The sequence below is a fragment of the Spermophilus citellus genome (assembly GCF_964194105.1).
Source record: "Spermophilus citellus genome assembly, chromosome: 9".
Taxonomy (NCBI): Eukaryota; Metazoa; Chordata; class Mammalia; order Rodentia; family Sciuridae; genus Spermophilus; species Spermophilus citellus.
In genome coordinates this window covers 119,346,812-119,372,065 of record NC_138191.1, presented here as the reverse complement: position 1 = coordinate 119,372,065, position 25,254 = coordinate 119,346,812, and the positions used below count along the sequence as shown (strand labels likewise).

The window sequence follows — 25,254 nt, the reverse complement described above, 5'->3', positions numbered from 1 at the left end:
TAAGGAACAAATACTATATTATTAAGGCAAGTATACTGAGAAGAAAAGTAACGAGCAAAAGACAGAAAGATTGGGGATGGAGTTGTGGCTCATTGGTAGTGCGCTCACCTAGCACGTGCAAGACCCTGGGTTCGATCCTCAGTACCACATAAAAAATAAATACATAAAAAAATAAAGGTATTGTGTCCAACTACAACTAAAAAATAAATATTAAAAAATAAAAAAAGGCAGAAAAATAAAGCAAAGCCCCTGGTTAAAAGAGTTCAGACACATCTGAAACAACTGGGAGGCACTAAATTGCTGAGCAAAGGAGGACAAGGTCAAAACTATTCTTTAATAGTGGTTAATTTGACATTGTTTTCTAAAATGAATTAGAAGGAGGTAAAGCTGCAATGGAGGTCCAGTTAAAATCACAATACAATGTTTCTGATATGTACTAAGGAGATCTGAATTAAGATAGAAAGCACAGCTATTAAAATGAATGTAGCAGGTATGCAAATACTTTGTTTGGCATATGTAACATATTCATGACTCAGTGGACCCCAACAGACTGTATTCATAGCTAGATCTGAGCTCAGGAAACAGTTCAGGTAACAGCTGCTATTCAAGTCATATGGGAACAGTCTGAAGTATTAGTGACCTTGGATGGATTCATTTTCAGAGATAAGATCACAGGGGGCTGGGGTTATAGCTCAGTGGTAGAACGCTTGCCTTGCACATGTGAGGCACTGGGTTCAATCCTCAGCACAACATAAAAATAAATAAAATAAATAAAGATACTGTGTCCATCTTAAAAAAAATTGAAATATCACAATTTTTTATCCTTTTTCATGTGTCTGCAGATCTCAAAGCTCAAATGTGTTTTTATATTTATTATCTAATTTCTTCAAAATAACCCCACAGAATAGGTTTAATCATCTCACAGAGAAAACCACATGAAAATGATTAGGCAAGGCCATTAGTGTTAATATCAGATTAGAAACAAAAAACTCAATGAGTTGACTTTTTAATTAGTTTATTTTTAATACAAAATTCAAAAGGAAAAATGGGCACAACTAGAAAAAAAATGCCAATTTCTTTTTACAACTCTCACAGGGGCACCTCTCACCATTTCTTTATGTCTCCTATGTTTGTAATGCATAGGGATATACCCTGGCTTAATAAGCATACTTATACTTGTCTATGCATGCATAGGTTTATCTCTTCACTAACTCACAATTGGTAATTTGGTATATATACTGTTCTGCACCTACCCATCTTGAGATGATTAACCTGGTTGGTCTTAACGCTGACCTTACCTTACCTCTTAGTGACTTCAATCCACCAAATCTATCTAACTTTAAGCCCAATTCTACTCTGAGGACATTCCTCAAACAAGGAAATGAAATGAACAGAGATTAAGCTGAGAAGTCCCAAACCGGGGCCATCTTGAGCAGATTTTTTAATTTCTGGATTAAGGTAGAGGAAAGAGAAGGATCACAGATCAATCAGTAGTATGTTTTGATCACTAACAGTATTCTCTTTCTCTTTTTTCTTTCTTTTTTTTTTTTTTTTTTTTTTGGTGGTGTTGGGGATTGAACCCAGAGCCTTGTGCATGTGAAGCAAGCACTCTATCAACTGAGCTATATCCCCAGACAACTAACAGTATTTTCCATTTTCAGTGTCTACTCATTTACAGTGGGTTCCTGTGTAACAGTAATCTATTCCACGCAACTATCTACCTTTTAAAAGGATGTTGTAGCCAGGCATGATGGCACATGCCTGTAATCCCAGTGGCTCAAGAGGCTGAGGAGGAGGATCCCAAGTTCAAAGCCAGCCTCAGCAACCTAGTGAGGCCCTAAGCAAGTCAGTGAGACCCTATCTCTAAATAATATACAAAAAAGGGTGGGGATGCAGCTCAGTGCTTAAGTGCCCCTGGGTTCAATCCCTGGATTAAAAAAAAAAAAAAAAGATGTTAGTTAGGTACAGCAGTGTGTGCTTATAATCCTAGCTACTCAAGAGATTCACACAGGAGGATCACAACTCCAAGGCCAGCATGGGCAACTTAGAGAGACTCTATCTCAAGACCCTATCTCAAAAAATAAAAGGGGGGCTGGGATGTAGCTCAGTGGTAGAGTGCCCCTAAACTCAATCTTTACTACCACAAAAAAAAAAAAAAAAGGTTTACATAGATTATATTTAGAGGAAACAGAAATAGGAATAAAGACAGAGCATGAGAAGTGAAAAGGTATACATATATTTCAAAAATAATCATTCAACTTACTTTGCAGAATACATTTGTGAGGTATAATCATTGGATGAGCGAGGGATGTAATCGGTGCATGTCATAACTGAAAAAAAGATAATATCACCAGGCAAAAAAGTTAGAACATTTCAAAAATGAAATGGAAAAACTGCACACTCCACTGCATAGTTGTTCAAACTAAATTAACAGAACAGTTTGGATATCACAAAGTTTGAAAGACTGTAGCAGAAAAATGCCACTTTTGTGTTTATAGACCTGTTTGTAGACTTTCAGAGACAATGAAAGAATTGAGAATGTGGGGTGACAGGGGTATGGAAAAGAGCCAAAGGCTGGTTCCAACTGATCTGTATCTTTACCCATCAATGATCTAAACCATAGATAAAGTAACCCTCTAAGCTCTCAGCTGTGCTCAGGAAAACTTAAAAAGCAAGTTTGTATCCGGGAAATCACATTATGCTTCTTCAGCTTATTCATTCTCTGGGTGCTTATTCTATTCTTAATAAAAGACCATAAGAATGATCTCCAAATCTTTGGGGGAAGTAACCAATTTTATTAGAAAATTGTTGTTACTGTTGTATATAAAGAATGGTAAAATGGGCTGGGGATGTGGCTCAAGCGGTAGCACGCTCGCCTGGCATGCGTGCGGCCCGGGTTCCATCCTCAGCACCACATACCAACAAAGATGTTGTGTCCGCCGAGAACTAAAAAATAAATATTAAAAATTCTCTCTCTCTCTCAAAAAAAAAAAAAAAAAAAAGAATGGTAAAATAGATGCAAGTACAGTACTCTTTTTTTTTTTAATGTGCATAGCAAAGGCTTTGTTTACATTTGGCAAAGTAGAGACAGACTTAAGAAACTGATGAGATATTCTGATAAACTGTCAGGTATAAGTGACTTTACCAGGTGGTATCTCTTGACCCCCATGATTTTACATTGAAAAAGCTGCTGTGAAGCTATGACCCTTATGATCACATCTGAGATAAATGTTGTAAATATTTGATTCAAGTTTGATAGGTGGCTATATGCCATTCATTAGGCACTATTTCAGTTCACATTGTAGGCAGTTACATTGCAAAATGCTTTCATCAGACTCCTGAACTATTCAAGAACTTCCTTCAACAACAATAAAAGAAGCTATTCTATTGTCAACAGGGAATGGAACCAACTAAGTTTGTATCTAGCTAGGTTCACTGAAAGAGTACCTGAACCCCAAAGGAAACCCCAGTCAAGAACAGACAAGGGACCAATTCTTGCCCAAGGGCTAGGGCTGTAGTTCAGTGGCAGAGCGCTTTCCTAGCATGTATGAGGCACTGGATTTGATCCTGAGCACCACATAAAAATAAATAAAATAAAGGTATTGTGTCCAACTACAACCTGAAGTATTTTTTTTAAAAGAGTAAGGCAATCAATACCTGTGAGCTTATTATAGAAGATATTATCCAATGCCATTGTTTGAAGTCTTTAAAAATAATTATCGGACACCTGAAGGTCATATTCATCTATAATCATCATGTCAAAAATGAAGGGGATGGGCTGGGGTTGTAATTCATTTGGTAGAGTGTTTGCTTTGCATGTGTGGGGCCTTGGGTTTGATCCCCAGCACCACATAGACAAATAAATAAAATAAAGGTGTTGTGCCTGTCACAACTAAAAAAAATTTTTTTTAAATGAAGGGGAAGTTTTTAATACCCATCACATATAATGAAAGGTAAGATCCTTTGACTTCTACATGGTTCTCACTCTCATGACAGGTACTTGACAAACTCAAAACTTTATTCCCCTCAAATTTAATTTAATCAAAACATTCTAGGAAAATTAGACCAATTTTAACTCTCCTAGATAATGAACAAAGCTTGATCTTGGCAATACTTGGGAATCATGAAAGGATTTTAAAGAGTCAAGGCATAATCTATCATTATGAATAGGAAGAGAAGTAATATGTTGGCTTAGAGTAGAATATCAATAGTGAGCCAAGGCTTTGATACACACTCTGAAGGCACAACTAATGATGTTCTGGTGGGTTTGGGTGTAGTAGGAAATAAGGAAAACATAGAATTGCAGGATGGTTTCTAGGTTTTTAGTTTGAGAGCGATGAGTCAGTGATACCTCTTCCAATGATGAGCCAGTCTAGGAGATGAACAGACTTGATGGGAGCTTGAGGATAAAGCTCTTCTTCAGACATTTTAAGTATGACTTTCCTTTCAGACATCTAAGTAGAGATCTCAAAAAGGCAGTTGTATATGTAAATGAAATCAGGGGAGATTGGGGCTGGGGTTGTGGCTCAGTGGTAGAGCATTTGCCTGGCACATGTGACACTGGGTTTGATCCTCAATATAACTTAAAAATAAATTATTAATATGAAGATATTAAAATTTTTTTTAATCAGGGGCGATATCAGACTGGAAATATAAAATTGGGATTCATTAATAATGTATTATATGTTTAAAGTAATGGGAGGTTTCTGAAGGAGAAAAGATGGCAGCTTTAAAACTAAGCCCTGAGGCCCATCAGTATTCAGCATTCTGCATGAGGAAGGAATGACCATCAAAGGAATAAGATAGGAGGAAATATGGTGGGAGGCAGAACATAAAAGAGATATTTCTACAATTGGCAATAAGAAAATAACAAATGACCTTGACAGGAGAAATCTTGCTGGAAGAGTGGGGACATGAAGCTAAATTGAGTAGGTTGAAGAGTGAATGGGAGATGAGCAAATAAGGGCAACTCTTTTCAGAGCTTCTGATATGCCACAAAACAGAGAGAAAGTCTACAACTAGTATAAGATGTGAAACCCCAGGGGCTTTATTGGTGTGTGAAGATGGTAGATACCACAGCATATCTCTTTACTCTCCGGAAGAATTAAGAAGAGAAAAATAGGGCTGGGGATGTGGCTCAAGCGGTAGCGCGCTCCCCTGGCACGCGTGCGGCCCGGGTTCAATCCTCAGCACCACATACAAACAAAAGATGTTGTGTCCGCCGAAAATTAAAATAAATAAATAAATAAATTAATTAAAAAAAATAAGAGAAAAATATAATGATGTAGGAGTGGTGGGAGGATAACAACAGCACTAAAGTCCTTGAGAAAAGTGAGACAGGTCGGACTACGGAACACAAGTAAAATGATGTACATCAGACAGGAGTAAGAATACTACTTCCATTACAACAACAAGGAAGCAAGAAAATAGGCAGATTTGAAGATTTGGTGGTGGTGAGATAATAAGGGAGTTTCCTGACCATAGCTTTTATTGGAGAAGGCATGATCATTCAAGAGTAAGGAAAAGTGAGTATTGGTTCTTTGAAAGAAGCAGTGTAAAATATTTAACAGAATTTGTTAAGGAAATGTAGGATTTCAAAGCACATTGGGTGCCCACCTGAAGTTCTATGACTAGAGTGCAAACAGTGACTTAGGTACATAATTCTATCCAAGAATGTTGTTTGTGTACATTTTATGGGGAAGGTAGAAAGTTGGGTTAAATTAGGACTGGAGTATAACAAGGAGAATAAGGGTAAGAAAAGGATTTATTATTAAAAGTTATTGAAAGTTGCACCAATAAAAATATGGAAAAATAAAAGTGATAATATTAAAAAAAAACAAAAAAAAGAAAGTTACTGAAAGTATATGTAAGGGAGATAAAAATAAAGGACCGAGAAATCTATGCTCAGTAAATAGGAAAATTAAAACAAAGAGAGATGAAGGGTACTAGCTAAGTAATCGACATCTATGTTAAAATCAGAGAACTATAAGTTTGGATGGAGAAAAACAAAGAGGATCTAGTCTTTAAAGAATAAAATTGCTTGAAGTTCAGTCTAAGGTAAAAAGAAATGGGAAGGAAGGTAAAGATAAAGACTTCAAAGGAACAAGAGTTTTTGAAGGAAAAATGAAGAAGAGTGGGGTGTGGTGGTGCATGCCTGTAATCCCAGTGGCTCTGGAGGATGAGGCAGGAGGATCGTGAGTTTAAAGCCAGCCACAGCATAAGTGAGACCTTGTCTCCCTAAATAAAATACAAAATAGGGCTAGGAATGTGCCTCAGTGGTTGAATGCCCCCAAGTTCAATCCCCAGTACCAAAAAAGAAAAGAAGAAGAAGATAAATTATTTGGAAGGAGCAAAAAAGACTCGGCTTACTTTCTGGCTGTGTATGAGATTTTAGAGAATAGGTCTTTTTCTGGGAATTAGTATACTCAAGAAATCAGAGGAAACACTTCACTGATTCGAAGAGTTTCCCATATATACCAGACTGACCTAGTAACTTCCTAAAAATGAAGATTCCCCATTCATATTAGACCCTCTGAATAATAATACCTCTGAAAGTGAGCCTAGAATTCTGTTACAAACAAGCATTTCAGAATGATTCTTATGTCTTATGCTAACAGTTTAAGAACCACTGAAATAAAATCAGCTTTGAAGAAATAACATATAGAACTCAAGATAAAAAATTTTTAAAGCCATGCCTTTTTTTTTTTTTAAAGAAAGTATATAAGGTTAACTGTCTTAAGAGATATTTCCAAAACTAGTGCCTTTTACAAAAATGTCTGACACAAATTTATTCTTTTTAAAGTATGTGATAAAATATGGAAGAGCATAGCTATTTAATTTCAGGAAGGAGTACTTGTCCTGGGGAGAAAAATTTAGCGGAGTAAGTGAGTTTGCTAGACAAAGCTATGTCTCTATAAGAAAAACACAGAACACTAGTGGGTGCAGTGGCACATGCCTGTAATCCCAGAGGCTCAGAAGGCTGGGACAGGAAGATCATGAGTTCAAAGCCAGCCTCAGCAATTTGGTGAAGTCCTAAGCAACTCAGTGAGACCCTGTCTCTAAATAAAATATAAAAAAGAGTTGGGGATGTGGCTCAGTGGTTAAACATTCCTGGGCTTAATCAAAAGAAAAAACAGAACACTATACATTTGGGGGGGGGTATCTAATACATAAAAATAGTCAGGAGAGTGAAAATTGGTACATGGTGGGTTTATCTTATTAAGCTGGATCTTCCTCAGGGACCATTTATTTTCCTGACTAAGACTGATAGGTAGGATCACTTGCTTTTATTAGAAAGGCAGAAAAATACGAAGTCCTCCAGAGGAGCCATCAGGGGTAGGCCCACAAACTTTTCTGATTTGGGGCAAAGCACTATTACTTTTAGAATGTCCAACCTCAAAACGAAACAAAAGTCACTGAATATGACTGCTTGGGTAGGAAGATTCCATGTGATTTTTTCAGCTGGCATGTTAATATTAAGTTTATAGGAGAGCACAAGTATGCACACACAAAGACTAGGAGAACCTTCTGGATATTCTAGAATAATCCAGCAATTAGAAAAAACCAATTATACAAGAAGAGCATTACTTGGTTATAGGAATGCCTCTTCCATCATGCATAGTACTTACTTTCCTCTGACATGGTAAGGTTTGAAGCAAGGCTCGATGTTTCAGGTTTCTGGTCACTGACATCCGGGCTGCTTACTTGACTGGGAGAATCAAAATGAATACATTAGCCCTGTTTGCTGCATTGCTAAAAGTGATGAGATTAAACTCATTTCCTCCTAGGCCATACAAGCAAGAAGCAAGGCAAATCTTCATGATATCCTTATTTGTGGTTTATAGCAACTACATGAAAAGAGCTAGGGCCAGGGCTAGTACCCTCAGTATCCTACAGTTCTTTCTCATGGTCCTAGACACCTTAAGGGGGGAAAAATTACACACACACATACATTTATCTATTTGGTACTGGGGATTAAACCCAGAGGTGCTTAACCATTGAGCCACATCCCCAGTCCTTTTATATATTTTATTAGAGACAGGATCTCACTGAGTTGTTAAATGCCTCACTAAGTTGCTGAGGCTGGCTTTGAACTTGCGATCCTCCTGCCTCAGCCTCCTGAGCCACTGGGGTTTACAGGTGTGCACCATCACGACTGGCTACATACATTTATTTTGTGTGTGTGTATGTATATGTGTTTCTATTTGTTGTTACAACTAGGACCAGGCACCTTTTTTTTTTTTTTTTTTTGCAGTGTCTGGTCCTCACACATGCTAGGCAAGTGCTCTACCACTGAGCTTCATGTTCTAAGCATTTTTTTAAAAAACATGTAGGAAAACAAAGAGAATTTTTAATATATATATATACACACTTGTAGATGGGACACAATATCTTTATTTATTTATTTATTTATTTGGTGCTAAAGATAGAACCCAGTGCCTCACATGTGCTAGGCAAGTGCTCTCCCACTGAGCCAAAACTCCAGCCCCAAATTAAGAGAAATTCTAAAAGGTAAATCAATGTGAGCTGGGAGGATATGTCATTACGTTAGATACTGTGATGCTGGGAAGAGCCCACTGAAATTCTGGAATGGAAATCATTCCAACTTGAGTACCTCACAATGTTTCCCTTTTCCTCCTACTTCACATCCAACTCCCTAGTAATGCCCAACTAGTTAGTACAGCATTGTGATTAATAGTAAATATTTTAGAGCAAAACTGCTCAAGTTTATATTCCACTCTTCCATTAACTAGCTCTATAACCTTGGATAGGTCAAAGTAGTTCTCTTCACTAATTTTTTGAACTGTCAATGAGAATAAAAATAGACTCCACTTCATAGGGCTGCTATGAGGATAATAACTTAATATCTTAGAAGTTCTTAAGAGCAAAGCTAAAAAAGTTATGTACAATAAAACGGAACTATTATTATATTACAACTTCTTTCCAGCCCAGGCGCCCTTCCCATATTCATGCTCTCTAGAAAGAAACCTGCTTTGCTCTTCCATACTCTTAAGAAGAGATAAAGGATGAAGTACCATAGCCTCCATATATCTGGAAAGATAATCTTGACTAATCAGAGGTTTGGGTAGTTTCTACATAAGAATATTTAAAGCTCCCATGTAATTTTTGAAACTTACCTCTAATACTGAAGTATTAATAAAAAAAAAAAAGGGGGGTTTTTTCTGGCATATTTTGAATGTTCAGTTAATTTTTTCTTAGTTGTATTTATTTTTAAAGCTAAATCCTTCAATGAAGTTTATTTGAAATAGTTTTATCAATGTTTTCCCAAATTGCTGAATCATCATAATTATCTGAATTGGTAAAAAAATGACTTTAGCCCCATCTCATACTTACTTAAATAGAATCCTCATGGGGAAAAGCAAAAAACTGGACCAGAATTTCACATTTCCACTGTTACGACTAGGGTATCTTCTGTGTGTACCTGGATAAATCTAGGGTTCACTCCACTGTTGAAGACTATTTCTAGATGGAAGACTATTTCTAGATCATGTATCTTACAAGTGCTATTTGTACAGCCTAGTATATAATGAGCCAGTTCCTAAGATCCTTTGGTCTTACAAACTTATATACAGCAAAATCCCCTACATATTCAACTGAGAAACTACAGACTAAAGAGAAAAACAGTACCAAAACAGTAAATTAATTATAGCACATAAGATGAAATATGTTCTAGAGATGGATGGTGTTGATGGCTGCATAACAAAGTGAATGTACTTAAGGTCACTAAATTATACACTCAAAATGGTTTAAACGGTAAATTTTATACTATGCAAAATCATAATTTTTTAAAATGAAGGAACAATAAGAGATCATCACAGAAAAAGGCAATGGTGGGAGGTTCTCAAGTACAAAGAGGGTTAGACTTGGATAAAAGCAGGAGAATTAAAGCCAGGCATGGTGGCACTCACGTGTAATCCCAGCAACTCAGGAGCTGAGGCAGGAGGATCACAAGTTCAAGACCAGCCTAGGCAACTTAGCCAAGTACTCTCTCAAAAAATAAATAAAGGGGCTGGGACTATAGCTCAGTGGCAGAGCGCTTGCCTAGCATGTGTGAGGCACTGGGTTCAATCCTTAGCACCACATAAAAATAAAATAAAGGTATGCTGTCCATCTACAACCACACACACAAAATAAATACATAAATAAACAGGGCTAGGGGTATAGCTCTCAGTGTCATAGAACATCTCTGGGTTCAATCAGAAAAAACAACAACAAAAAAAAAAGAATTAATTTCACAGAGAAAGAGCACAGAGTATCTATAGAATAAGGTACTATGTTAGACAAATGAGGTATTCCTATCTAATTGTCCCGATTTCTCTTTGAATTAGGGAGCAAAATCCACAGCCAAGTGAATGAACATCGTGGGAAGAAAAGGGAAACGGAGGGAGGAAAGAAAGTAAGAAAGATAATTTTAAAGACTGGTAAATCATATACTGGGAATGCTGTGTACATGCCTAAGATGTAAGCATGAGTGGAAACTAAGACTAGTCAGTACGGTTTTGTATCTTTCTCTTACAGTGTTAGAGTAATTGAGAATATACATAGAATAGGTGGATGGTTTGGTTTAAGCAAGATTGTGGCTTTGCTAGGCAAGTATGATACAGAAAAAAAGAAAGTTAAGAATGTCTGCAAGGGTCTGATTACAGTATTAGATCTTATAATTTTAAGTAGCATAAGGAAGAAAGTGAAGTTCTTTTTGAGGAAAAGGGTATAGAGGTGATAGTGAAAATGTGATAGATCATTTGATTGGAATGTGAGACATCATATGGCTAGCATGGCAGTTCTAGCATAAGTGAGCTGGAATCATAGCGGATGGTGGTAAAAAAAAACAACAGGATTCTTGAAATTAATGTCTTAGAAGTGATGCAGTTACTGACTGTCCTAGTTGGTGGACAAATAATAAGAGATAAAATCTGTGGAAACTGAAAACCATGGTGCCATGGAAGTCAGAGCATGAGATGCAAAGAAACTGCCTCTTTCTATAGAGGTGATAAAGTTATTGACTAAAGCATCTCAGTCCCATTTGATAAAGCCAAACTCCTTGGATTTCCCTTATTTTGGCTCACGCTTCCTCATCTGTAAACTGTACATTTGTGTGAAGAATATGGCATTTTTCATTTTTTACCGTCAAGTCTCCTGAATATAGTATAGTGCCTGATGTGTGTGTGTGTGTGTTTTGTGTGTGTTTATTACATGAGTTCAGTATACATTGTTGAATAAATAATAAATGCATAAGAAAAATAAAATCAGCACGTGAATTTTGGGGAAAAGTTATTTTGGAGGGAAATATTTTTGAGATGGGCTCTTGCTATGTTGCTCAGGTTGGTCTTGAACTCTTGAGCTCTAGTGGTCCTACTGTAGAGAGAAATTTTAACCTTAAATAAATTCAAAATGTGAAGGCTGCTGGTAAGACTCTTAAAGATGGCAGTAAACCCAAATGCCCATATACTAACCTACATATGAAGAAAAAAATTAAAGTAGATCATTAAAAAGTACATCTATAATCCTAGCCATTCAAGACACTAAGGCAGGAGAATCACAAGTTTGAGACCAGCCCAGGGAACTTAGTGAGACCCTGTCTCAAAATAAAAAATAAGAAATTCAACTTTACATACCTTAAAGTTTGCTCTCCTGGTTCCTGCATCTTGGCTTTTTTCACCTGCAAAAACAAATATACAAACAAACTGATGCAGTGGTCTGTTTTTGAAATTACCTAGCTGTTCAAATACAATTGGCTCTCAGTATCCTTAAGGGATTAGTTGCAGAACTCTTCATAGATACCAAAACCCACAGATGCTTAAGTCCCTCATTTAAAATGGTGTAGTATTTGTATATATCCTATGTATATACTCCTATGTACTTTAAATCATGTCTAGATTACTTATAATACCTAATAAAATATAAATACTATGTAAATCACTGTTATATTGCTTAGGTCATACTGCCAAGGAAAAGTTTGTACATGTACAACACAGATGCAATTTTTTCTCCAATATTTCCAATATGGGGTTGGTTGAATCTACAGATGTGAATCCCAGAGACACAGAGGGCCAATTATATATTAATTAATAATATTAGAGGATAACTGTTTCATTTTGTTTGGCTTAGATTTATTTATTAATCCTTGTTACTTTTTTTGGGGGGGGATGGTACTGGGTGTTGAACCCAGGGTCACTCTACCACTGAACTACATCCTCAGCCCTTTTTTTATTTCGAAATAGTGTTTCACTAAGTTGCAGAGGCTGGCCTCAACCTTGTGATTCTCCTGCCTCAATCTCCCAAGTAGCTGGGATTACAGGTGTACATCACCATGCTAGGCTTCAGCTATTCTCTTAAAAAAAAAAATCTTTATTTGATTTATTTTTATGCGGTTCTGACGATCGAACCCAGTGCCTCACATATGCTAGGCAAGCACCACCACTGAGCCATGACCCCAGCCCTCAGCTACTCTTCAGACTCAAAATAAAGTGTTTACCAAGAGTTTTACTCAATGTAGGATGTTTACCAGGATAAAGTATTCAAATACGGATAAAAACTAGTTGGTTTTACTTTGTAAAGACACATTATACTTAAATTATTACTAGATTACCAGTAATTAAAAAAATTTTTTTTCATACAATACTATCTTTTCTTCCATATTTCACTTTTTCTACTTCTCTGAGGTGAAGGCATTTCCATCAATAATTTAAGAGTCCACAAATGAAAGATCAATGATTAAAGCTAATGAATTTCCCTGTTTTCATATTATAAAGAGTCTAATTTTAGAGCTCTCTGGTAAGAAAAATTGTTTGTAATAGAAACATACTTAGTATGGTTAGTCATTCAAATTATGAATATTTAAAAGTATTTGGAGGTAAAAAAAGAAGACAAAAACTCTACTAGTTAATTTAAAAAATATCTGGTGAAAACATAGTTATTTAATATGATTAACATTTCAGATAAGGTAAATAATAAAGACAAGGCCCCAAATTTCTCATTATGAAGATATACAATTCCAAAATAAAATAAAATTAACCATTTTTGTTTTGTTTTTTGCTTATGGCATGTTAACTTGTGTTATATTTAATACTGCCTTAATTTTCATAGTTGTCCAGAAAGAAAAAAGAAAAAAGGGAAGAAAAAACTTCTGAATTTTTTTAATATGATTCTCTAGTTGTTGATGGACCTTTATTTTATTCATTTATTTATATGTGGTGCTGAGAATCGAACCCAGTGTCTCACACATGCCAGGCAAGTGCGCTACCGCTGAGCCACAACCCCAGCCCAAAACTTCTGAATTCAAAAACCAATTATAGAGGCATTTTAAGTAGAAACCAAAACCAAAATCTTGAGGTAGATAAATCCTTACCAAGCATAGTCCAAAAGCAATAAAGAAGAAAACAGAAGTGATTACATAAAAATTTGAAACTTTTGTATGATAGTAAATAACATAAACGAACTAGGTGCTTTGAAGGATTCCAGGATGGCATGCAGGCTGTGACCGGAAAAAAAAAAATCTAATTATTATAAATGTATAACCTAATCTCATTGGAAGGGATGGGAGAAAATGAGCTGACCTAAGTATGTATTAACTACAAACTGTCAAAATAAAGATGGGAAAAAATTCTACTTTCTAGATTATTTACCTGTCAAAATTTCACGAATTACAAAACATCAACTCTTGTTACAATATTCCATCCTTCCTACCTGAAAAGGATAGTATTTACATGAGGTCAGATAATAATGTACTTTTCCAATAGGAAGATAAGTTTATTTTTAGTGTACCCAAAGATTCTTTTTACTATCAAAGGAAAGTATTTATGAGCTGGTTGATTAAGTAACCAAAATAGTATATAGTCTCCATACAAAACAACAAACAAAATTTTTTGTGTGTGGTGCTGGGGATTGAACCCAGGGCCTTGTGCATGCGAAGCTGGCACTCTACCAACTGAGCTATAATCCAAATCCTAAAACAAATAAATTTAAAAAAAAAAAAGAAAGAAAGAAAAAAGAAAATTAGAGCATTCAAGGAATCTGATTTATTATAGAATAAAAATTTAGCCAATCAACTTACAAAAAAAAAAAAAGTCTTGGAGCAAAACAAATTAAAAAAAAAAAGTCATACACCACATCACAATGTTTCAGTAAAGGACAAACCCAGACTGAATATACAGCAGTGGTCTCATAAGATTATACGGAGCCAAAAAATTCCTATTACCTAATGACATTGTAGCGACTATAATGGTGTTTGTGGATGCTGGTACAAAGCCCTATAAAAGTATAACATGCCAATTATATACAATACTTTATACTAAATAATTACAAACAATTATTTTACTCATTTACATATTTACTCTCATAGCAGCTCTTAGCCTTTCCCAAACTGGTAAATACCCTATGATAGATTCTCCGATGTTAAATATTTATAAAAGGAGTTCTGGTCATAGTCATCCTTTATCATTCATTCAACACAGCATTTTCTACCAAGTCTTCCTGATAATGATAAAAAAAAAATACAGCCCTTGATCTTCAAGAATGTATAGTCTAGATGAAAAGACAGATAAGAAAATAGGTCATAAAACAATTAGATTAAGGGTTCCTATAGAAATACAAGGTGCTATAGAACACAGAGAAAGGGTACCAAAGTCTTTTTTATCAGGGCAGGTGGCCAGGGAATATAGGGACATAGTAAGGTAGAAAGCTGAAAAAACTTCTTGGAGGAAATGTTGTTTAAGACAGTAGTTTTAGGGGCTGGGTGAGGGCTGGGGTTGTGGCTCAGCAGTAGAGAGCTTGCCTTGCACATTTTAAGGCACTGGGTTCAATCCTCAGCATCACATTAAATAAATAAATAAACACACAAAATAAATAAAGGTATTGTGTCTATCTACAACTTAAAAAAAAGTATAGTAATTTTCAAGATTTTTTTTCTGACTCTGCATATGGACAATATATTCCCACTAGTTAACACTGCTAATAACATTCTAATTTTAATTCAATTGAGGACTTGAGGGATATACTAGATTTCAGCAGGAACTTACATCCAAAGTGGGAGGAAATACACTAATTCACATACAGGAAAGAACAAGTGTAAAAAAGGTTCACGGGAAAGAGAGAACATAAAATGCACTAAAAATTCACTATAACTGGGAGTAATGAGTCTGAGGGAAAGGATGGTAAAATTAGGTAAAATCAGGTAAATAGAAGCCTACTTGTGAAGGGCCTTATAAACCAGATTAAGGAGTTTAATGTTATTTTGAGAGTATCAAGGAGTCTTCAAGTATTAGCAAAACAACATGATCCATTCTGAATTTTAGAAAGATCATTCAGATAAAGTACAGATGGAAAATGAATAGAAGGGGAACAACCCTAAATGTAAGAAAATCTGAAGAGGCTTTTGCATTAATTTAGATGAGAGGTGGCCTAAAAATAATTCCCAGAGTGAAGATCACACCTGGACTGTGCTGGTTCTACTTGATTACAAAAGGCATGAATGCTTTTTAAAAAATCCAAACTAAACAGATGTGTACAGATGTGTACAGAATAAATATGTGGATTTACTCTGCCCCACACACTGATATAATCAGTATCAAGTTTGGTATACAACTACCTAAAAATTTTTCCTATGCATATATGCCATTTTAAAACTTGAATTCAAGTAGCCACAAAAGGGCTTGTGGTGGCTACCACAAAAAAATTTTTTAATGCTTCCAATTTACCAGGAATGGTCTTGTTTACATCTCTCATCCCAAAACCAAGTGTAGTTAGTGTCCCCCTTTTACTCTTCAAAAGAGTAAGTTTGGACAATAGTATAAGCTGCTTCAGAGAAGTTGAGTCAGATAAAGATAGGGAGAAAATGACTGAGTGATTTCAAAGTAAGCAGAATCATTCCTGTTTGCAGGGAGATGAGGGTTGATCAATAATAAAGAATAAGTGAGGTTAACATTTTGTTGTGAATGCTAACCTGAACAAAATTTTTAGGTAGAATATGCAAGTAGAAGAAAAACAAGTGAAAAGGAATAATTCAGAAAGAAGAGTAAAGAACAATGAAATTAAAAACCCCAATATATTTGCCTTCCCATAGCTCTTTTCTGTGTCCTGACATTGTTGCTTCCCCCTATGGGCCGAGGGGCATGCTGTACATCTTGTTTCCAGGAAAACTATGTATAATACTGGACTTTTCTTTTAGTGCCACTGACCCTTTCATGCTGTCACATAATCACCTTTATAAATTTAGACCTGTGTACCAATCAGTAAGAAAATGATGCACCATGGCAATAACCATTTACAGTCAGCAACAAATTTATTTTAAAGTACTTCAATTTCTTACCCTCCTCTGAATTAGTTGCTGCATATCATATTATAGAAGTTGAATAAAATGACAAGGAAATGAAGCAGGGTAGAAGAGATAACCTGTCAGAAGGTTAGCCTTATTCTCATTACCTTAAATAGGTATGGAGTAACTAACAACAATACCATTTCAACGGTATGTCAACACTTGTAAGTACCTTGAAAATGAGTAATTTTTGTCTTACTAAAGTAAACACCTAATGACACAGTTTTATTTTGTACATTTATTACTAAGCTATTTGTACCAATGGTGCATATCCTACATACACAGCCCAGGATGTTTTTTTAAATGGGATACCAGGTGATTTATTCTACATATATATTGTGCAATGTTTAAATCAGGCTAAACATATGTATCTCCTCAAATATTTATAATTCCTTTGTGATGAAAACTTTCAAAATTCATACTTCGAGCTTTTTGAAATATGCAGCACATTAACATTATCAATAGTCACCCTGCTGTTCAAGAGCACAACAGAACTTCTTTTTCCTATCTGGCTACATAAATAACTTATAGCTCCTTGATCAGCCTTTCTCCATCATCCCCTCTCCACCCATGCCTACAATATCTCCAGCTGCTTCTAACCTACTCTTCATTTCAATGAGATCAACTTTTTTATAGTGTATATATCAGAGAGCTCACAAGGCATTTATCAGGATGATTTTTAATCTTACTGTTTCCCTGATTATTGATGTCCCACCAAGGATAAGAAATCACATTTAAAATGTTTCAAAAGGTCTTTTTATTAGTTGCTTATGTCTTCAAAGTTCTTACTTACCTCAAACAAGAAGGCTAAAAGAATAATGGCAAAGTAATAATCATTATTCAATTCTTAACATAAATAAAAATATTAAAATATTTCATTATTTAGGTGGAAGTGAGTGTATGCCCTTTTGTGATGTAAAGAATACATCTAGATTTTGAGCAACTAATAAAAAAATTTTAAAAAAAGAATACATCTAGAACACACACACAAAAATACAATCTATTATCTGTTTTCAAAATTCATATTTTTGTAGGTTGGATCTTCATAAAGATAAGTAAATGAGACACAGTAGCACACACCTGTAATCACTGTAGTAACTCAGGAGGTTGAGGCATGAGGATCACAAGTTTGAGGCCAGCCTCAGTAATTTGCAAAACCCTGTCTCAAAACTTTAAGAGAGATGGGGATATGGCTCAGTGGCAGAGCACCCCTGGGTTCAGTTCCCAGTGCCAGGGTGGGAAAAAATGAGTAAATAGGGACTACTCCATATTCTCTTCTGCCTTTAAAATCAAAAAGCCCACTCAGGATAGCAAATCAAATCTGAACATAAAAGGAAAGACTCTTTAACATAAACTCATTTTGAAAGAAAAACACCCCTAGGCTGGGAGTCTAGCTTAGTGGTAGAGTGCTTGCACATGTGAAACCCCTGTCTGGTTCCATCCCAGCACCACCAAACAAAAGACAACAAACAGAAAAAAATCAAAACAAACAGCAACAACAGCAAAAACACATTTGCTTCATATTATTTACGTTAAAAGGTCAAAAAACAAAGAAACCATGACAAAGCAAAAAACCCATATTATTTGGAGACACTTAAATTTTTTAAAGAAGAATTCAATCTAGTCTTTAGGATCTTATCTATCTTAAAAATTACCTAGTGATCAAATTATACTTTCCTCACTACTACTCTTTAAAAAAATTAAGTCAATTAGGGAAATTTAGATAAAAATAAAATTTTCTAATGGAAACAGTGATGTCTCACTGGTAAACAGACATCCTTTTCTATTTTTAAAAAACTGTAACAGTAACCACTGATTTGTTAAAGAAAAATATAGTGCAATATTCACTTTGTAATGCTGAATTTTCTGAATAATTTCTTAGCATTAATTAGCCAAACATGAGTTTAAAAACATATAATATTGTTTTCTTAGAGGGCAACTAAGAAGGAGCCTTTCCCTTATTTTCATTTTAAATTTGGAATCTATAACTGAGTAATATTTAAAATCTCTTAAAATTAGTTCCCCTCCTCTCCCTCTCCAGTGCTGGGGATTGAACTCGGGGCCTCATACATAATAGGTAAGTACTCCACTAGTGAGCCACATCCCGGTCCAGAATTAATTCTTCTACAATCAATTTTAAATTGTTAAAGGAAATACTTACTGGTTGCTCTGGTAAATCTTGCTCTTCTTCCATGAGGGCTAATAGTTCTTTACTAATAATTATGTGACTGGATTTCAAGTCTCTTTTTCCACAGTCTTCACAATCTGCTTTAAAAAAGAGGGGAATTCAAAGCTTTATATACTCTTAAAATATTATCATTGAGGTCATCAGAGAATAATTTTTTTAATATTTGCTACCCCAAGCTTTCTACATTCGTTCCAATCTCAAAAATCTCAAACTTGCACGTGGCTTTTCAAACTGACACGCTGCACCAAGTCAAGAGAGGTGTACACAATGACTTTTATAATACCTTGGAAAAGCCGACACGTGGAACCACTTTCGCTGGTTACTATAGTGCCTAATGAATTAAACATTTTACAATGACAGCCATGTGCAGATAATAAAATAAAATTTTTTTTTTAAGGATTAGAGTTACATTTAAAATGATAGAGACTGGCCTAGCAAGTCAGTATGTTATGATAACATCTAACCTGCTTTAATGTGGAACATTTACGTAACTGTTAACACAGACACACAAAATCACTGTAAATAGGGCAAACTGGAATATCAAATAAATTCACAACCAACTATTTGTCTATATGTAGTGAATTTAAAGAAAAACTTAATTCTTCTGGATATTAATAATGAAAATAAATAAGTAAGGTGAAATCTTAAATATTTGAATTCAGGAAAAATAATCATGTAAAGCTAGGATCAAATTAAATTCTGAACTAATGAGCTCCCACTAAATATACTACTTAGTAAATTATTTAAGTAAAATCTTTATCTTTTCAGACTCTGCTCTTCCTGTTTTAATTTTCAAAACAAATAAAGGAAAAAAAATAGGATTCTAAGCCCTGCATTTAATGCCACGTTTCTATGCCCTACTGACAGGAGACAGCAATTTAAAAACTAAATATGTTTTAAAAATGAAATACTCCATTTCTATTTAACTAAAATATGAATGGCTCACCTCCCAAACAGATGTGATTGCTTATGCTCTTAAAGTCGCACCTGCTTTCATTTCTTCTACTAACCACTATATCCATAGAAAGTTGAAGTAAAAATAGAATCTGTAGAAATAATGAAAATAGCTGGGTGCAGAGATGCACATCTGTAATTCCAGCTACTCAGGAGGCTGAGGAGAAGGGCTGCAAGTTCAAGGCTAGCCTGGACAACTTGGGAAGACCCTGTCTCAAAATAAAAATTACAAAGGGCTGAGTATATTGCTCAGTGGTAGAGTGCCCCTGGGTTCAATCCCCAGTGCTGAAAAAAGAAAAAGAAAAAAAATAATGAATAGATAAAATAACATGAAACAAAAAACTTCAATTGTGCCAGGACCACCATTCTATTACTCTATTTTGCTGCAATACACTTCATTTTACAGCCACAGTTCAGAACAGGAAAAAGAAAGAAAACATGTGTAAAGGAAACAATTAGATGACACAGCATTACTCCCTGCCCTGGTCTAGAATGTCAAAAGAAAATTAAAAAAGTTTAAAGGTCAGAAGTACTCAATGCACTCACGTGTAGCTCATACCCAGAGCCTCAAAAGCTAAGTTCTCCTACTACATGACGCAGATAGTGCTGTAGAATTACAGGGCAAAACTATAGCCCACAGAAAGATCTTCCCTGTCTTGTTTTGCTCAATTCAGAAAAGCATAATCAATGTGACCATGAAATGGATTCACAATTATGAAAGATTAAACATTTTTGTTCTACCAGTTTATTTTATCTTAGTTTTAAATTGAAATGTCTTCTCCTACAGGATTATAGTACTATCGAAATGTACATTACATACATATATAATTTCAACCCCTACGAAAGTAAAACAGGGCCAAAGCATTAGGGAAATGTAATAAAGTCTTTAACAATTCATTTGTTGAATTTTTGTGTGACCAATTCCTATCTACACAAACAGTGATTAAACTCCATGTTTTCCCCAATTAAGGGACATAAAAGTAAAACTGCAATCTCTAATTTCTACATTTTTTTTAAATAAGGAAGATGGGAGAAGGGTTATAAACCCCATCTTTGGGTTTATAAATAAGGTTCTCAATATGTGCCTTAATTTTGTTTTTAAGCACAAAAACTAATTTATTTTTAAAAGTCTGAGCAACATTAAAATACAACATGAGAATATGGGATTTGTAATTGGTGTAAAGGGGTTATGGGTTCTAAAAAGTAAGGAACAGTATCAAAATAGTGGGGAAATAAATGTTCAGACTATACAAAAACTAAATATTAAAATTTCAAATTTTGTTTTTTAGATGTAAAATAACACTGACTTTATAGAAGAGAGGAATATGTTATTTTTCTTGAGTACATGGTCTAAGATAGATAGTAAGACAATCTTCTTTATGGGAAACATTAGAAAGTATTCCTTTCCCCTCTCTTATTTTTTTCTTTGAAAATAAGCACCCTTTGTTGTTTCCATCTTAAAAATTATCATTACTTTCTCAACTTTTTAATTTAGCGCAATAGAAAAGGCATAATTTTTTTAAGAAAATAACTTAAAAATCAGGCTTGATGCCTTAAACTAACAACCAATGATTTTAATCTTTTTAAACACAAAAAAGCAGTCTAAAAAAAAGAATCTGATTTATCACAGAATCTCCTGGGATTCTACTGGCCACATATTTGATTAGTTTGCAAACATACATTTTGGTCCATTTTGTGTATAAAATGTATCACTGATGACGAATTATGTAATTATGTAATTCTATCATAACATCCATCTAAAGACTATTTTTCATCAATACAGTATTATCCTTCCTTTCAGTAATTTGTAATCTGAAACATAAGGAATCAAACCTAGTGGCTTCAGCCACATCCCCAGTCCTAAAACTTCTTCTAATATTAAGATTTTACATCAATTTTTGCAAGTAACATGTGCTATGCAATCAAAAGTCACATTCACTAGCAATGAGATGAAATTGTTGTGTAATGTATACACAATGTTCCAGTACTTGATAATAAAAGTTTTAGTGTTCTCATTTCAATGTTAGTTCTATTGTTTGTTATTTATTTTACCATTAATGAAACCTGACATTATTCTACATTCAATGAGGTTTTCTCTTACAATATCAAATACTACAATGGTGATGATTTTTTTAATATAATTAAAATGAATATAATCAAAACAGTCAAACAGTTGGTGAAATTACAAAACACACACAAAATTAATTTTTAGTTATGTACCTTTAGGGCATTTAAATTGTAAAGCTTTTCCACAACTTTTTAAATTTCAATTTTTACTACTGGTTTCTAAATACACTTGTTTTATCAACATTTTTGGAGATTGACCTTGTCAGTATCTATATGGCTTCACAGACAGAAGTCAGGGAAAATATAAAATTGAAAATAGAAACAGTATTTCTTAAAACTTCACATTTTCCTACCTGCAAAGGTTGACAATGAAAAGAACAAAAAATGGTTTGATTAAAAAAAAAAGTCATACAATTTTATTTTGAGATGGGGTACATGTTGTTTGGGTTGGGCAATATGTTGTTGCCCTAGCTATCTGAAATTACTGGGCTCAAGAGATCCTTGTGCTTCAGCTACTGGTGTAGCTGGGACTACAGGCATAAGCCACTAAGCCTAATTTTAAAATACAGTGCAATTTCACATGTTCAAAAATAAAGGAAGATCCTTTATAAAGGATAAAATAAAAGCTACAGATTTTATGTTCACTCCTTAGAAGATAGAAGGAAATAAATCATAATGAATATTTTATTTTAAAAATCTAATAAGATTTCTACCTTAGAATATCTGTTTTGTACCAGCTTCAACACGTAACTAGTAATTACAAATGGCCACAAGAACTCAGAAATTTAGGTTACTTGGATATGTTTTTATAACTCTCAGTAAGCTTACGAAATGGCCACAAGAACTCAGAAATTTAGGTTACTTGGATATGTTTTTATAACTCTCAGTAAGCTTACGAATGGAAAGTGTGCATACGTGTGTGTGTGTGTGTGTGTGTGTGAGAGAGAGAGAGAGAGAGAGAGAGAGAGAGAGAATTGAATAAGGATCATATTGTTTTTGGTGAAAATAAAATGTATATCATGCTTAATTACAACTTCAAAAGAATTGTCTAAATAGGTAAAAGTGTCTTAGAAGGGAAACTTGCATGCAAATATGAGTTCAGAAGACAACGAAATATCTTTGATATAGTCCAACATGAAAAGCAGGCAGCCCACAAACTTATCATTGGCTACAAATGTATTTTAGAAGTTCATTTACTACTCTTCCAAAGTGATTTTTAGAATGCACCAAAGAAAATGCTACAGGAGTTTCCCTGGAGAAAATTAACAGCATCCTTCTAAAAAAAAAATTATATAGCAATAATAGTTATAAACAATAGTAGGTTGAATAAGTATCAAAAAAATGCAGTGCCATCACTTCACTTTAAAAAAAATTTTTTAGTTACAGATGGACACAATTTCTTTTATTTATTTTTATGTGGTGCTGAGGATCGAACCCAGTGCCTCACACTTGCAAGAAAGTGCTTCACTACTGAGCTACAGCCCTAGCCCATCACTTTAGCTTTTAATTTGTATTTTAAAGTTTTTTTTTTTTGTTTTTTAAGATAGTAGGTTTGCCTCAAAATCCTGGGTTCAAGCTGTTTTTCCTGCCTCAGTCTCCCAGGTAGCTAGAATCCTGCCACCATTGCACCTAAGCTATTTATTAATGTGAGTTACTTTGGGACTTAAAAGAAATCAGTAATTAGTAAGTGACTACCGTGACATCCTCAAATATACTTTGTGTACTCAATGGTGAAGCATTTGCTTAGCATGGAAGGGCCTGGGTTCAATCCCCAGTACAAGGAAAAACAAACCAACCTATTTCTATGGCTTTAAGATGGTCACTTCAAATATTGTTATTCAACAATTACTGATTTATTCTAAGGCATGTATTAATGAATTCATAAACAAGTATTCTGATACCCAAAGGTCCAAACCTAAAGCCTAAAGACAGCAAGCAGTTCAAAATAAATTATAATTTAAAAATTACTAGGAAGCCTTATAAGACAAAGGTAGAAAAGATGTCAGGAAAATGATTTCGACATGTAAGAAAATATTTCTGTAGTCACTTGTGGAACAGTGCTTATTACCAGGGTTAGTAGGATGATACTAGGTGGAAATTTGGGTTTCATAATCTACAGAATATATACATTTTCAAATAAGAAGAAAGGTTTACTGTACCTACAGATTTCTTAATGCAAATTAAGATAAAAATAACAATAAACATTTTGGGAGAAAAAGAGAATAAAAGAGGTCAAAAAGGAAGACCTCTGCTGCCCTACACTAGTCTTTAAAACCAATTGTAGAAGGAAGGATAAGAAAATTAGCATTCACTGAACAAATACACCAAGTATTTTTACCTTCACTGTCTCACCAAATTTATCTCCACAATTATGCTAAGACACAGGTGGTATGTTACACATAGGGCATCTGTAAAAAAATTTTTAAAAATCTTTCCCAGAAAAATATCAATAATGCTCAAGACTGAAGTGAAAATACTTAATAAAGAGACTAGAGAACAATGATAGTTGCACATTGTCAATGTACCTAATGCTACCAAATTTTATACTTAAAATGGTTAAAATATTTAGTTTTATCACAATTACACACAAAGAAAACCCAAAAGACATTAGAAAAGTCAAGTCCAGGATAAATTTTAGAAAGTACTTGAAATAGGAAATAAATGGAGAAAAACTGATATTTTAAAAATACTGTCAGAAAGACTAAATATCAATATGGAGAAAACATACCCACATCACATACTATGATTAATCCAATTATGTACAATGAATTCATGCCATGAAAAAAACAAGTAAAAGATTGAGAATAACAAATGCAAGCAATGTCTACAATAATTACCATAAACAAAGCTTAATATCTATAAAATAAACCAAAACAAGTCAACTTTTGCTGGTTATCTATCAAACAATGAACACAGAAACCTATCAAAGGATACAAAAAGGTAGTTTAAATAACCTAAAAAATCCACTCAGCACTTAAAAAAAAGAACCTCACTACCAAGTGAAGAAATATGAAGTGTAGTATTTTTAAATTTTTTTCAACCTTTTAAAGACATTTTTATTGAGGTATAATTTACATACAGCAAAATTCACTTTGGTGTGTGTGGGAGGGGTAATGCTAAGAATTGAACATAGGGCTTTGTGCACACTGGGCACACACTCTGAGCCATATCCACAGCCCCCCAAATTCACCTTTTTTTAAATTTAAAAATATGTAATTTTTTTTAGTTATTGATAGACCTTCACTTATATATACAGTGCTGAAATTCAAACACATGTGTGAGGCAAACGCTCTACCACTGAGCCACAACCCCAGACTCCAAAATTCACTTTTAAAGAATATACCTCAATGAAGTTTGACAAATTAAAATATATTTTCATCCCCCTAGCAAATTCCTTCAAGTTCCTTTGCAATCAGTTCCATTCTCCAGCCCTAGTTCCTAATCTGACTTTGGTTCCTGTAGATTTGCTTTGCCATATGTCTTAAAAATGGAAACATACAGTACATATGCAGCCTTTTGTGTCCGGACTCTTTCTTCTAAGCATAGTGCTTTTCAGATTTATTCATGTCATTCGATGGTTCAATAGTCCATTCTTTTTACTGTTGAGTAGAATTCCATTGTATGGATGTATCCTAGTTTGCTTTTTGTTTTGTGGTACTGGGGATTAACCCATTTTGTGTGTGTGTGTGTGTATGTGAGATGGATGGGTATT

The 25,254-nt window shown here is 34.5% G+C and overlaps 1 protein-coding gene across 9 annotated transcripts in view; it reads right to left on the bottom strand.

The window, feature by feature from the left end:
• EYA3 (EYA transcriptional coactivator and phosphatase 3) overlaps positions 1-25,254 on the bottom strand; it is a 110,303-nt gene that overhangs the window by 62,496 nt on the left and 22,553 nt on the right. For 6 of the 9 annotated variants that reach the window (XM_081308409.1, XM_081308414.1, XM_081308413.1 and 3 more), the window contains 4 exons: positions 18,495-18,598; positions 11,637-11,680; positions 7,629-7,708; positions 2,264-2,330 (listed from right to left, as the gene is read on the bottom strand). In XM_081308409.1, coding sequence (XP_081164535.1) covers positions 2,264-2,330; positions 7,629-7,708; positions 11,637-11,680; positions 18,495-18,598 — 295 coding nt within the window. Of the gene's footprint in view, positions 1-2,263; positions 2,331-7,628; positions 7,709-11,636; positions 11,681-18,494; positions 18,602-19,467; positions 19,668-25,254 lie in introns of those variants that run through there. The other 3 variants (XM_081308416.1, XM_081308412.1, XM_081308410.1) reach the window with 2 other exon arrangements.